The sequence below is a fragment of the Gavia stellata genome, chromosome 1 (assembly GCF_030936135.1).
Source record: "Gavia stellata isolate bGavSte3 chromosome 1, bGavSte3.hap2, whole genome shotgun sequence".
NCBI classification, from domain to species: domain Eukaryota; kingdom Metazoa; phylum Chordata; class Aves; order Gaviiformes; family Gaviidae; genus Gavia; species Gavia stellata.
In genome coordinates, this window is record NC_082594.1 from 92,029,658 (window position 1) to 92,045,091 (window position 15,434).

At 33.6% G+C, this 15,434-nt stretch overlaps 1 protein-coding gene across 2 annotated transcripts in view; it reads right to left on the reverse strand.

The window, feature by feature from the left end:
- DMD (dystrophin) overlaps nt 1-15,434 on the reverse strand; it is a 907,831-nt gene that overhangs the window by 632,786 nt on the left and 259,611 nt on the right. For both annotated transcript variants that reach the window (XM_059827200.1, XM_059827195.1), the window contains 2 exons: nt 9,010-9,204; nt 45-217 (listed from right to left, as the gene is read on the reverse strand). In XM_059827200.1, the coding sequence (XP_059683183.1) occupies nt 45-217; nt 9,010-9,204 (368 nt within the window). The remainder of the gene's footprint in view (nt 1-44; nt 218-9,009; nt 9,205-15,434) is intronic.

Sequence of the window (15,434 nt, forward strand, 5' to 3'; positions counted from 1 at the left end):
CTAATGGTTGCCATCAGAAAGAACAATTTTTAAAAGTTACTTACACCTGTCGGTCCCTGTACATCTTGTTAACTTTCTCCCATTGGAATTTAAGCTGAGCCAGCTTTTCTTGTATATTTGCCGCTTCCATTGGTGTAGCACTTTGCAAAGCCGGTATTTTCTTGCTGTGAATAATGTCTATATGACCCAGCAGTCTCCCAAGGCTATCTTTAATGCTCTGTAATATCAAGATTTTAAAAAAGAAAACCAAAACATTGTTTTTATAAATACAAAAAAAAAGAAAGAGGGGGAGAATGCTAATTAAACAATAGCTTTGACAATAATAACAGTTTTACAATAACCGGGGTAATAATGACTGAATGTCCATCTCTTCAAAAGACTTAATAAACTATACCTGTGAAAGGTGATGGCTGGAGGGAAAGCAAAGTGCTATTGGCTTCAGTCACTCATTAATTCTTCTACGCCAAGGTTAGATCTGTTTTAACCCCATTTCTTCTTATGAAAGCAGAACAAATTCCCATTTTACAGACTCATGTTTAAATGTTCTTTATTTATTTTGCTGTTTATGCTTCTCTTTTATACTTGTTGCAGCAGATATTAAACAGACATCAAAGTAACAGCATGAAAAAAAAAGTTTATCAGGTGTCATTGGTTTTGCCTTTTGCTGGGTATTCACAATTGAGCATTTACCATTCTTCAAGTAGTCAATTCTTTGTTGTTTCAGAGAAAGACAAAATACTTCACAGTACACCTACCTACCTGCACAATGCCATGTGTTCTATTCTGTGAACTAGGTAGTGCTCAACCTCTCTCTTTCTACAAAATCTTTGAGAATCATTTGAATGACTGAATTTGTTAGAAAACCCAATGCTGAGAAAAGATATTGTCATAAACTGTGTACTGACTTAAGGTTAAAAGCATTCGATGTAAAAAAATGAAATTAGCAAAGACTTCCTCCTTCTGAATCGACTAATGTAATGAAATCCTCAAGCAGAGCACTTCCTGTCACATTTCAGTCTACTATCCAAATAGGCATAATTTGGTACATCTCTGATTTCCTTGTTCTTTACCAGAAAGACGACACAAATATTTTTTTGAATCAACCAAAAAACATGAGTTACATAAACTTACTTTGCAGCCTCACATTATAAGCACCAAAACCCAGAGAAATAAATGCAGGTTTTGGGGGGAAAAACATGCCTTTTATGCAACTGATTTATACAGGTGTCATTTCTTCACAGTCCTGGTAACATACATCATATGTAGCATTACCAGAAAGGAGACACAAGCAAGATGAATGTTTCTGAAATGCACTTAATCATTAATTCTTTAAATTTTCATTTCCATTACTTGTAGGTGGCCTCTTCCACCCTCAGTGTGACAAGGCACATGATACATGTGCTGTTCTGGGGATTTTATTTTTCTCTCTGTGGTATTTGTGTTTGGAAGGAAAACGCTCTCTCTTCCAGACTAGTCAAGACATCAACATAAAGCAAGAACATGTCACAATTGCTGATTTCCTCCAGGCAAACAGAAATCCATTCTTCAGTGAAATGAAGTCCATTCTTTTGAAAAGCTATGGTCATGGTTCCTTACAGTGGTGAACTTTGCATTATAACTCTTGCTGCCTGAATAAAATGCAGTCAGGCATGAAAGAATTCAAATGTTTTGGATTGATGACTGCATCAATTTGTTTTCAGTCTAAAGGTAGTCTTTCTTTCCCTAAAGTTTTTAGAGTTAAGATTTTCTCCTTTTCTCTAATGAAAGGTTCACAACTATGATAATTTGTGCATTCAAAGCAATGATTTGGATGATGCAAACAAAGCTCACAAAAATCTGTACCAAACTAGACAAAGGATTCGATATACCACTGAGCCACTAAAAACCTCAGATAATTCTTGCGATAAGTATATTCAAACAGCAGTGTAAAAATAAATGTCTCCCTACTCCATTCAGTGTCATAATATTTAGCCATTTCTTACCATTAGTGCTTTTTAATGAATTCTTAATACGGGCATGCACATGTCTCACTGAAACTGATGCACAGAGAAAGGAATATTCTCTGGATAAAAATCTACAGTCATATTCAGCTTTTACCATAGAATCAAAAATGGTTTGGGTTGGAAGGGAAGAATATCTAATATTCTTTTAAAATTAAAGATCATATACACAGCAAAGCTGTACTACTTACTGAGAAACTGTTCTATTCTGAATATAATTTTTAAACTCTTACTATAGAACACAACTGTGTTCTGGATAAAAAAGAACACTGAGAAAATATTTTGAAGGTATAATTCAGTCCACAATAACATCTGAGATTCTTGAGTGTCAGCTGTAATTGAACTTATTCCTTTTACTATGCCTTATATTTTACCCGTCTGCCACCATTTTCCTGTCATTGCTCTACTCCATTATTTAGCACTGCTGAAATATTTTTAGCTGTTCATTCCTTTTTCCTGGTTTTAATCAAACTAAATTGTCATTTTCAGTTTGTTCCAATTTACTGCACACTCTACCCAAACATTTAATAAGTGCATCGAACAATACTAGTTTTCATGCAGGTTTTAAGTGTTACCCTACTAGTAACATGTATACATGTATAAAATTTGGTATACAATAAAGTTGCTGCAGAAATGTGTGAGGCTAATAGGCAGAAGCTTTTAGTCTTAGAAAGCTGACATAAACCCGACAGACTTCATGGACACTGAACTAAACTGAAGGTCTTCCTAGCCTGTGTGTAGGAAGGCCTTCTCTCTCTCCTCGCTTTAAGTTCTGTAATCTACTATGTGTCTTCTGTATATGTTAACTTGACTTCTAACCTGCAGCTCATTTTTCTTAGACAAACTTCTAAAACATCCATATAAACTACTTGCTAATTCCTTTTTCTTCAGCATTTAGGAATTTTTCTGATTCTAGTAATGGATTTTTTTTTTAAACACATCACCCAAACTATCTCATGTCTAGACAGTATGTTCTACAGTTCTATTGCGACTAATTTGATTTAAAATCAGTATTTTAGAACCACGGATATAACAAGAGTGTAGTGGTGTATTATTGGTAGTACTAATATGAAGTGACAGAGAGATAATGACGATTATCCAAATCATTTTCTCCTCCAAATTACTTGAGAAATATTTTAAAAACAACAAGCACTTTAGAAAAAATCTGAATGCCTCTAAGTGACAAAATGTGGTTGTGATTTTATAACCAATTAAAGTTATTACACTGTATTTACTTTTCTGTAAAATACAAGAATCAAAATCCTTATGAAAATGTGACAACAATGCTCTGAAATAATTGCATACAAAACCCTCCACACAAAATGAAAGAAAAAAATACTCTGGGTTCCTAAAGCTCTAGGGCTGCAAATACTGTAATATGTTATTCTTTGCCAAGAAAAGGAAAAGGAACATTCCATAAAGCCCCTTGTGACTGGTAATTTGAATCCATACATTCTGAGAAATGTGACCTACATTTAGCACACTAAAGAAAATACTTATTAAAAAAATGAGAATGGCAGACGTCTTGTCTCTGGGATGATTCACAATAAGGAACATGCTTCCTCCCTCATCAGCAATCTATCATCTACAGTGAAAGCTGTCTGGGTCTGTGTCATTACTCAACAAACTCGATTTGACTTTCCCAGCATAAAGTCTCACACTCAGCCTTCCTTACCCAGGTCTACCTAAACCTTGGTTTTATACGCTCAGGCCGTGAATAAGGTATTCAATGTTATTAACCTGAATATGAGAGGTATCAGTGGATAAAAACATTAAATGCCTCCAAATCTTCCAAGATTATATCCCTTGGATAAGGGATAAGACAGTATCTTCACAAAACCTCATCTATGACTAAAATTGTGCATATTTAAAGAACAGGGGGAAATGTAATTGGAATGTTAAGAGCTGCCAGGACACATTTAAGCACTCAAGATAAGTAGCCTTCTTTTCAGTAGGTCTGACTATCATCTCATCTCATCCACCCAAGAAGGCACTTACTGTGTTTGACATGTTTAAATAATCAAATGAAGAGTAACATGTGCCTATATATATTGAAATTGTATTTTTTTTTAATCAAGTAAATCAATTTTCTAAATATTCAAAATAGATGAAATACATCTACACACTTTAGAATTGGTAAGTGGCATATCCCAATTTGTTTAGAATTTGTGGCCTATGGACAGGCATATAATTTCCGATTTATATGTCAGATATTTGCTTTTGTTCAGAGCACAGCAGCTCCAAACAAAGAAAAGTAATACAGCTGACTTTCTATAAATTAAATCCACAACTCAATGGCATAAGAGTGTCCAAGAGAAAAAAAGAAAAAAAAGAGATCGTGTATATATGTGTATGCACAAACCCACGTATCTCACACACATACCCCATCTATCTTTCATGTTGAAGAGAATAGCTTCAAGCAGTTAGTTATTAACAATGCCTTGGGAGATTTTGTAACATAGTTAACAGAAGTGCACAAAGCTTTAATTTTTAAGAAAAAAGGATAACAGAAAATCATTAGCAGCTGAAGTGACAGTAGCCTTTGGGGAATGATCCATCTCATTGCTCTTGAAAAGAGAAATCTGAGTGCCTGAGACTCAAATACCAGTTCATTTTCACTACCTGGAATTTGTCTCTATCTGCCAGAAAAAGACAACTATCTGTAAAAATTCAGTTCCTTGGCTATTTGTGTACAAATCAGCCACCAAGCACTGCATTACTGACAGATCTAGTTGGAGAGTGCATTTGATTACACTCAGTTCTAAGTTATGGTTAATTGGGTTTTACTGAGCTGCAGCAGAAAACCACTCTGAATATCACATTAGGTGAAGTTTCTTGATGAGAATCACTTAAAACCTGCCAAATATAGAATTCAATGTGCAAAATTTAAAATATACTTCTGGCAATCCAAACATATGTAGAATAATGCTTTACAATTATATGAATAGCAGATTTGTTACAGTATTTCATGCTTTTTGTACTAACATGAAAACCAGCAACAGCACAGTTGTTAGTAATTATGAATGGCTGGAAAAATTTCCCAAATTACTTATAATTTTAAAATCTGTATAGAACTATGCGTTACAATATCTAGTATGGGTATTATTGGTTTAATAAATCATCTGGCTGCCAGAATCATGGATGTGTAATGTTTACAGTAAATTCCCTGTATCCTGAAATAAGACACAGTAGAAAACTGCAAAAAAGTACTCGATGTGTCAGTAGATGAAAGAAAAGAATTACCAAACAAAGGCAAAAAAGAATAGGAAAAAAAAAACCAACAGAGCATGAAAATACCTATATTTAAAAAAACAATAACAGCAAACAACCCAATTTTTAATGAACTGAATAAAAAGCCTACTGGAAATGCACAAGCAGATGAACTAGAAAAAAACCTCTTAGAGCTACTATGCAAGAAGTTACATATCTAAGAAAATTCTTTCTCAAAGAACCAGGTGGCTTTCCATATTAAAACTATTACATCATTGAAAAATATTATAGCTAAATGTATAATTATATTCTACAATACAATATTCCTGCTAAAATCAAGAAGATTAAAGAAAAAAAAAAAAGTAATGCCTGATATGTACGGACCCTACTGCAGGTTTGTAGCATTAATCATATAAAGCAAGTGGCCTCAAAAAATAAGTTTTGAATTCACAGTTAATATAATTAAATAATGATGAAGCACAACTATGCCATAAATATGACAGCGATTCTTAACATGAAATTTTACTGAACGCTTTCTCACCTATGGCTATAAATGCAAATTAGACTTCCTAAATTCCAGGTAGACTGTTTCATTTTAGCACACTCATTTTTGCTATGTGTTAGCAAACAGAAATATGTGTTAGTTTTAATTCTCAAGTTAATAAATGTATTTATTTCAGCGTGTACATCTCCCACTAAATAATCTGGAGCTTGAACAAGACAAGTAACTTAAATGAGATAATCACCAATCAGGAAAATTTTGGCTTAGTATGAGCAATATAACTTGATTTTCTAAAACCAGATTAAGTTGAATACATGCAAATTTGTACATTCATTAAACTTTCAGGAAGCATTTGGAACATCCATTGCAAGTAAGGATAATTAGCTAAATTCTGAAGGCATTTTATCCCTACACTTGATCATGTAATGAAATCCATTGTAATTAAACAAATTTTATATGGGGAACTCAAAGATTATAAACTCCATCAATATGAACATCATCAATAGCAGACAGAAGCACCATAATGTTTGTGCTTATAACAAAATTTGTCCTATTTTAGAGTGTATCATCAAGCCCAATTTACTAACCCTTCAATCTAGGAACTGTGATTTTCCATACAATCAACTGGAGTTTCATCTTTGACAGAACTGCAATATTTAAAATGTTAAATAATGTGAGTAAGCATGGTGATGAACAAAACCAGAGGTACTGTATGTCCTAATACTTAGAAGAGCTTGTAATAGGATAATAGAAACATTGTAATTGCTGACTTTATGAGATAAAGAGATAAGAACTGGTTTCTCTATCTGATTTTTCCACTCCCTAAAACTTGAAATGAACAACATTCCTATGAGCTGGTTTCAGCAGATTTACTAAATGTGCCCATAAAACCATTATAAATTACTAAATGTTAGAAGTTATCAGATTTTTTGCTGCACAAGCTCATATTTTGCTATTTTACATTCCTTTGATATAAAAAGTCAGTGCTAGAATTATCTATGACAATTAATAAAAGAAATTTTTAATTTGTATTTGATATTTATCCTATTGGATAATGAGCAATCAGGTTTAAGTCTTACTATACATATTTACTTTGGAGAAAAATGTTCAAAGCAGTCACCGCTGAAAGATTCTTGTAAATAAACTTATTTTTCCTTTTAAGGATTAATTAAAATGGATTCTTTCTGAATCAGAGTGAAAAAAAAGATCACAAACTCAGTTTTAAAACACAGAGTTATTCATGACAGTTCTGTAATTTGATTCATGCAAATCTGTCAGGGATAAAAATCAACCACAATTTAATTTCAAACCTTTCCCAACCAGCTGCTGAACAATTTATGCACTACTTTTCTATTTTTACTGCAGGATAATGACAATGATGAATGCTTTTCCTTCGAAATAAATATTCATTAAGCAGGCTCAGATCAAAACTATACCCTTTCAAAAGCCCACGAATGTGCACAATCCATTTGCCTCTTCTAAGAGATTTATTTTGGAGGAAGATGGAACTGTGCCCACAAATGCATCTCATAACAATTTAATAGTTCAGTTAAATTAAACCTATGGCAATACTTACTTGTAAACTCAGTAATCAATATTATTAAAATTGGTGTCAACTCTGATAATACCAAATATATGTGGGTGAACAACAGATTAGTTATGGATATATCAGATAAAGATAGCCTAAATGTAAAGCATTACGAAGCACTAAAAGGAAGTCAACTGCCAGTAAACTGCTTGAGGTAGGTCACTGTTTTTCTGTCCAATCTAGTAATGAACATATTAAGTTCATCAACAAGGACCAAGTGGTAGCTCATTAGCCATGATTTACATGGTCTATGGCTTTTTTTGTGCAGAAGAATCATTCTATCAAAAGGGATTGTTTAAAATGAAGAATGACAATAACATCGGCATGTTGTGTGCTTCAATACTCAAAACCACTTTAATCTACTGGTACTAAATCAGAAGTGGTAAAAGGAACAGCCTCTTGTTATTTCACACAGTCCTATTATCAGTTATACGCTTCCTTTGCTCCAATACCTCACTGTTATGCTTCACTAGACATACTATACTGCCTTGCTAGGAAACTGTAAACACCCTAATTTTCAAGAGCTTATAAAGAATATCTGTCTGTGTGTGTGTGTGTGTGTGTATGTGTACAGATGCCTAAAATATGTAAGATCTATGCATGTATAAGAATTATAAACAGATGTGATTTTATAGATGCTAATAACAGCATATGGATGTGGTTTTGGAAAGAAATAAATGGGGTCCTACAGAGGACATTTAAGAGCACCCAGCTAGAGCCCCTGCCCTGATTCTCCCTGTAAGCTTCTTTCTCATAGCTGACTGTAGGCAAATTCCAGCCTCTTTAGGCTAATGTTTCCTTTTGTTAAAACCTTTCCTTCCCCAAAATAATCACAGAAAAATGGAAATGTGGTCTTCTCTTCATGCTGGATGACAATTTGAAATTGCTGTAATTATACACAACAGTTAAGCATGATTTTTACAAGGCTTTGCTCACACAAACATTATTCTGCGAAAGCTGATAACTCATTCATCTATTTAGGCTTACAACTTTAATCTTATTCACTTCTTATGTCCATTCTGTGTTGGAAAAATTCCACCAATTTCAAAGGATTTCACTGTTGCAAGCGATGAAGAAACCAGACAGTAATATCTAAACTTGTATCAACAATACCGGATTAGCTTTCTCTTGACTACGTTATCTACCTGTTGGACAATATTTTCTGTTTAGTTAATTGAAATGTAATAATTGCACAGAGTACAGCCCCAATCAGATTTCAAGCTTTTTTGGTCAAGCATGAAATGGAGCAGTTAAATTTTACTTAGTTTTGTTGCTGTTTTAATAAAAAATATTTTAAAATCAAACAGCAAAATTAAAAAAGCTGCCAAGATAGGGTGTGGATAGGTTTAGTTACTAATTACTTCAAATTACAAACACACAAACAAAGCTTTAACCCAAATTCACAACTTTAAATATATAACTGCCCCTCTCCAGCCTTTATCGCCCATTCAAGGATGTACTTTGCAGATACCCTAATACTCTTGTCTTCCAAATACAGGTGGAAACAGATGAAAATAAATGAACCCTTTGGTGTTCTTATATTTTGCACCAATGTGCCTTCCTATATAAACATACATATATGCACATATCACAGAGAGGGGCTGAGCACTTATAAAACAGATGTCTCTGAGAGCAAGCGCAGGCTGGCAATATACAGAAGACCAAAAATAATGGAAACTTCTTGTTGTAAGAAAAGATTTCTATCTTACCTTGAGACACTCTTCTTGTTTGAAGAGATCCTCACAATCCTTAGCCTGCAGAACAGGAGAATTAAGGCGCTCTTCTACTTCAGACAAGGCTTGCAGAAGGTGCAGGATCTCTGCCAGGTATGTAGAAGGCACATGAGTGGTTTCCACAGTCAGAGTTTCAGTCACCGCAGAAGTTGTATCTTCATGAACTGTTTGCTAGTATAGATATATAACAGAATGCTTCCTTTAGTTTCTTAACACTACACAAACTTGTAACTTAATGCAATTTCCAGTTCACAACCTAGAAACAATTAAAAATAATTTCTAAGGACAAATGCAGGAAATATTTGAGGTTTCTGACATAGACCACTCACACTCCACTAGTCTGTTTGAAATGGCAGGTACTAAGATTAATCCATGAAAAGTGTACAAACTTTTCTTCTCCTACTCTTCAAAGAAATGAAGATAGAAAATGCAAGAGTACTCTGAGATTATGGTGTTACTGAGATTTTAGAGCTAGACTTTTCATTTTAAATCATCACACCTCTTTAAGGATCTGTTTTTCTTTATAGAAATTCCATGCATGCCAGGCCTAAAATACTAAATCATTTCAAGGTGTCAGGTAAAATGATGACTTGTGTAATAGACACAGTTTCTTAAATAACAGGCAACACAAAACAACCAGGTCAACTCAGCACTTTCAACACTATACTAAAACCTTTCTCTTTAAACTAGAAAGTACCATTTGGAATTTTGTGATTCAAAAGGTCTTTAATGCATTCATATTTCTAAAAGAAATTCCACCAGCAACACATCCTTTCAGGAAATTAAGATTTTTTTTTTTAATTTTTTTTTTTAATCTGGACAAGTATGAAATAGACACTCTATTCTGAAAGCACATGCATACACCAAATGTAAAGAAATCCCAGAATGTTTTGGTTCCAAGAAAATAGACAGATTATCTATGGCGTTTGGAAAGATACTGATGTATAAGGTCACAAAATAGTGACTGTTTATATAAATTCTCTACATTTCTGATTTGATGTGTTTATGGATCATAGGTAAAAAGTAATACCAAAGGTGTGCTTTGGAGCAGGGAGAACAGTGATTGCTTCTTTTAACTAAACTCCAAATACATGATCACCTGCATCTCCATTAGAAAAGGCAAAATTTAAAAGATATAAATTATTTGTGATTTCATAGGTATAAGTTATTATTTATTTGTTTTGTCACATCACATAGAATTCCTACTGTGGAACCAAGATCCATTGTGCTTGATGTCTGCCTTCTCAAAAATACAAACTTTATTTACAGAGAACCTGAAAGAACTTTTACGAGCAATTGCTGGTAAACCTTCTTTCAAAAATCGTATCATTTAATGTGCCAGTCCTAATACAGATAATCAAGGATTTTGGGGGCATATATGTGAAAGACAATGGATCAATGGTCCTGAAGAAAACAATACCATTAGTTAGCTACACAGCATGTAAAAGAAAACAAATATAAACACTGTCTTGCACATACTACCTCAGCAAGGTGTCTCATTTTAATTTATCTATTTGCCCTTTCCATCCTTTCATAACATGTTTCTCTCCTCAGTTACCAGGCTGAGTCATCTGGTTCTTCAGTTTCCTTTAGAGTCTTAAAATATGCATATACACACTCTAAAAGATGTATGCATATCACATATAAAGCCCATAAAGTTATTGGTAGACTTGTGTTATTCTGCTGCATTTCTTATGCAAATTTAATTGCTTTACTTACACTTTTCTCACTAAATTACTTTCTCAGTACATCTGCTAACACTGAAACCCCTCCAATTACCATATCACTGCTATCATTTTTATTATTTAAAATAAATTGCTTAAAAAAATTGTGTTTGCCCCCCATATGTTTCATGTATCACATGCTCTGCAAAAAAAACAGTTTACCCCAGTAAACCTAAAGAAAAAACGGTCCTAGTTGATTAGAAAACGGGACATTCTCAACACATTTCACCTATCTCAGTATATCCCTTTCCTTTCCTCTTTCTGCAGAGGGAACAATCCCAACATCACCTTTACTCTTCAGCAGTTTACATCCAGAAAGCCTCCAACCTTTTTGTGCTAGGCCTTGACAACTGTTCCATTTTTGGTCCCTTCTCACTGTAGGCCTCCAGACTCATAGTGACCTTAGTGCGCTGTGCTTTCAAGTTAATAACTTCACACAAAGAGAACACATTGGAGGAGTAAAGTGGCAAAACACACCTATCGGCACTACTGTGCCGTGACACTTCTCCTAGCAGCATCCTGATGAGAAGTTCAGGAGAAACAAACAGACAAACATGTTCACTTCTCCTAAAGTGAACTAATGTTTGAGAAAGTATTCTTTACAAGCAGCTGTAAGATATATGCCAGTGTAAAAAGTCAGTCATCATGGAGGAATAAATGTAGGTGTGCTGATAGAAAAAAAAGAAGCAGCTAGCAGACACCTTCTGGACAAAGGCAGACATGCCTCAGAGAGGCCAATGAACTTTGGAACAGTTCATTGCTTTCTAGAGCAAACTCTAAACTACATGATATTTGCTAGCCCATGGTTAGCATCAATATATAAAATAAAGAATTAAAAACGCAGAAATATGATCAAATGCTGTCAGAGATCAATAAAACCACTTTCAAGTATATATTTATATGTAAAGAATCTTTTATTCACTCTTTCCTATGCTGACTGTGAGCGATGTCAGCTAACATTCAGAAAAATAAATTCTGTCTTCAGTATTGCTAGCACATCTTACCTGTAAGTGAGTATATATGTAGAAGGTAGATCAAAGCTATACCAATAACATGGAATTTTCATCATGAGATTGGATGGCCTTAGCCAATCACAATCAAGTTATCCATCAGTACAAAAAGAAGCATCTCTTTCAAGTATAGAGAGACCTAAATCCTCACTACAGGATTAAAAATTTATAAAATGCTTATGTAATTCCATGAAGGCAAGGCCTTAAAAGGCACTTGGCAGCATTAAAATCTATTTAAAATAATTTTTTAATGTGATTTTTCTACTCATATATGATTGCAGTCCAGAAGCCTGCACATTGCAATACTTAAAACATGTATTTTAATGCTTGTATCTGACTTCAACAGTGACTTATATAAGAATTAAAACTTTAAAAGTACATGTGATTATTTTCAGAGCTGTTCTTTGTCAGAGAGTGCTTTATGTCTTCATAATACTTCACTGCTAAAGCATACCTTACTGGTTGAGAAATGATGCATTGACAGTTTTTATTCTATGACAAAATGAATCTATCTATTTTATCTATACATAAAATGAAATAAAGCTAGTTAAAATGAAACTATTCTTAATAATAGCATTAATTAGAAAACATTTCAGTATATTTTACATATTAGGAATAGCAACAGAAAATTGCAGTATTTGATTTTGAAAGCCATCAACAAACAGGCATGTGTGAACAAACAGGAAGTGTGAACTCACTTCCATTGTCTTATTTTTGACCTTCATAACTTGATTGAAAGGCAAAGGTTTTCTCCATAAGTAAAGGTCTGTTCCCTGTACTTTTAGGCTTAAGTTATTGGACATTTCCCAAAAACTCAGACAGTCATGCTACACTCTGATGGCCTCTGTATGGCAGATTGGATAGATACCCGTGGCTGCTTATGATACCTATAGTTGCTTGACTCAAAGACTTGGATGAATACTTATTACACCCCCAATTTTTCTTTTTTTTTTTTTTTCCTTTGAGTGCATTGTTTTCACCTTTAGATGAGGGAAAAAAGCAAGATACAGACAAAAGCTATAACAATTAATTTTAAACATTAAACCCAGAGTAATTCCTCATTATATTGCTTGCATTCATAGTTGTAACTTTGGTTTTTGGCTTTTTTTCTCCTTTCTTTTTTCCCCCAGGAGATAACTATGTAGTTTAAAAACTGTGACAAAGCATTTTGGTGCTGCAGCCAACCCTCTGTGTTTTGCACACCCTCATGCCTTTAGAGCCCTCCAAGATGTCAAATACACTGGGTCAGGTAGTAAAATGAACAGCTTTGATAATCCCTTTTCCTTTTCTAGTTGCTTAACAGTGCTTTTGTTTCATTCTGGCTTAGACAATTGCCTCCAGATATGGAATCTCCTCAGGCTGAGGCACTACTGCATATTGAACTTAGCTGAAGTGTATTTGAAAACTTACCCATTGGTCCTTACTAAAGACCTGCTAGCATTCACGCAAATAAGAGACTAACACAACTAGCACAAATTGGAAATTCTAGCAGTTCTACTTTTAACCCTCAAAAATTCCATTGATATCTGTTTGTTAAACAAAGAGAAAAAAAAAATATTTTCAGCTATGATGAGACTGGGACATAAGACTCTCATATACTTTACTGTGTGTGATATGTCAGCTCTTTCAGAAAACAAAAAAAAATAGAGCACTGTGTATCTTACGCCATAGCTGCAATGTTACCATGTCCTGAAGAAAAGCAAAATCTAGTAGTATTATGGCATAATTGAGTAATTAGAACTACTGGGATTTAGAAAATGTTTCTTGTTTAAAATAACTTACGCATATATGTTAATTACTTCTGATAAAGATGGCATATCTCAATAATTGCAGTAGTTCAAAATTGACAAGTAAAAGGAAATCTGTATCTCTGTCATGTGACTTTAAAAATTATTGTAACATTATAAAAGGAATTATTAAAAAAATAAACACTGTACCTCATAACCATTCAACAAACACTGCTCAGGCCATGCACAGTCACTAGCATTTTGGGGGGAAGGTAAGCCTTTAACTACCAGTGAGTCAAAAGAGATAGCCGTTCTCAGTATTAGAAATCAGTAAATAAGCAAATACTTAGGTACTCACAATACATTTTGGAATGAAAAAAAATCAGAACATGTTGCAGAATCTACATCCTAAGCTGGTTTTCATCAGATATTTAAAAATTATATTTAGAATTTTATAAGGGGTCACCTGGAAAACACTTTTGTAATTGATTTGTATGTGTTACTTTCCAGTAGACAAAATGTATTTGAAAGTTTATATATACTAACGACAGAATACATAAATCCATAGACTTGTTAACCATTCCTTGTATCCATCTTGTAACATTTTTCACAGCTGAAAAAAATACATACAGATATTATAAAGGAAATGTCAAACTTAAGGAAACATCTATTTGATACTTTAGAAGATTAAACTCTTCTACACAGTCCTATAGCCTTGTAACCATGATGTCCAATTGTGACAGTGTCTATGGATTCTGTTAAACCAGCATTATGTACTCAAATTTGCCTGCACAGCAGGAAACACCCAAAAGAATGGAAGGAATTTCAAATTATTTTTTACTAAAAACAGAATTTCAAAATTGTGTTTCTGGGACAGTGGTAAACTATAGAGAAGAAACAGTGTATATAGTGGCAGAACAAGCTTCTACATTAAACGCTGAAAGGCAGCCTTCTTAGGATCAGACTTTGGTCAATGCCAACTTATTTAATGGCTGATTTATTAAGGCTACAGAAGTGCCCTAATCCTAGACAGCATTTATGCATGAAGCTTTAGGGCTATCTTAAATAATAATATGTGTAACTAATGACTGATCACCGAGGAACCAATTAATGTTAAATAAAGCACAGATATGTTAGAATACAGTCCATTTGATGTCTAGATTGACTAACACATCTTGAAATTGACTGTTGATTTGTGATGCTAAATTTCCAGATATTTATGCAAACTACATCTGTTACCTGTTTGTTGATATAATTTAGAAAATAATCTAAAAATACCGTTAAAATACCACATAAGAGTTGAATGATAACAGCTTCAAAGAGCAAGGTCCTAAACCTTAAACACTGACACCTTCCAGAAATGTTAAAAGGCATTACCTAGTTATTTTCCATCTTTATTTCTTAAAATAACCTTAATCTGCATGTATAGAGACACAATCATACAGAATAGTAACAGGGTTTGTCACTTAGGCTGATTTTGTTACTCCAAGACATATTTTTTTTTTAAATAATGTGAATTAAATTGCTGTCAATCCAGCACTTTTGAAAACTAATTAAATATACATACCTAGATACTCAGCACTCACACTGTACATATACAAATTTATTTCCTTCTGCACCTTTATGAATAAATTCAGAAGCATCCATGCAAAAAAAAAAAAAAAAAGAGTGATGCTGACATCCTTAATTGTAGACAGAAGATGAACATAATCTCTTCAAAAGATACTGTCACTTAGGGCCAGATCAATCTGCAGCAGGTCTTTTCCCTTATTATTTAATTCAGTATTATAGCCAAATAATTTTGACACCAAATTCCTCACCATGTAATTTATTTTGCTAATAAATTCTTATATTCTATATCAGAGAAAATAAGAAGGTAATTAGCTGCCTTCTTTCCCAAATAGCTAGGTAATTATAAGGAAGAAAACACTATACTAGTA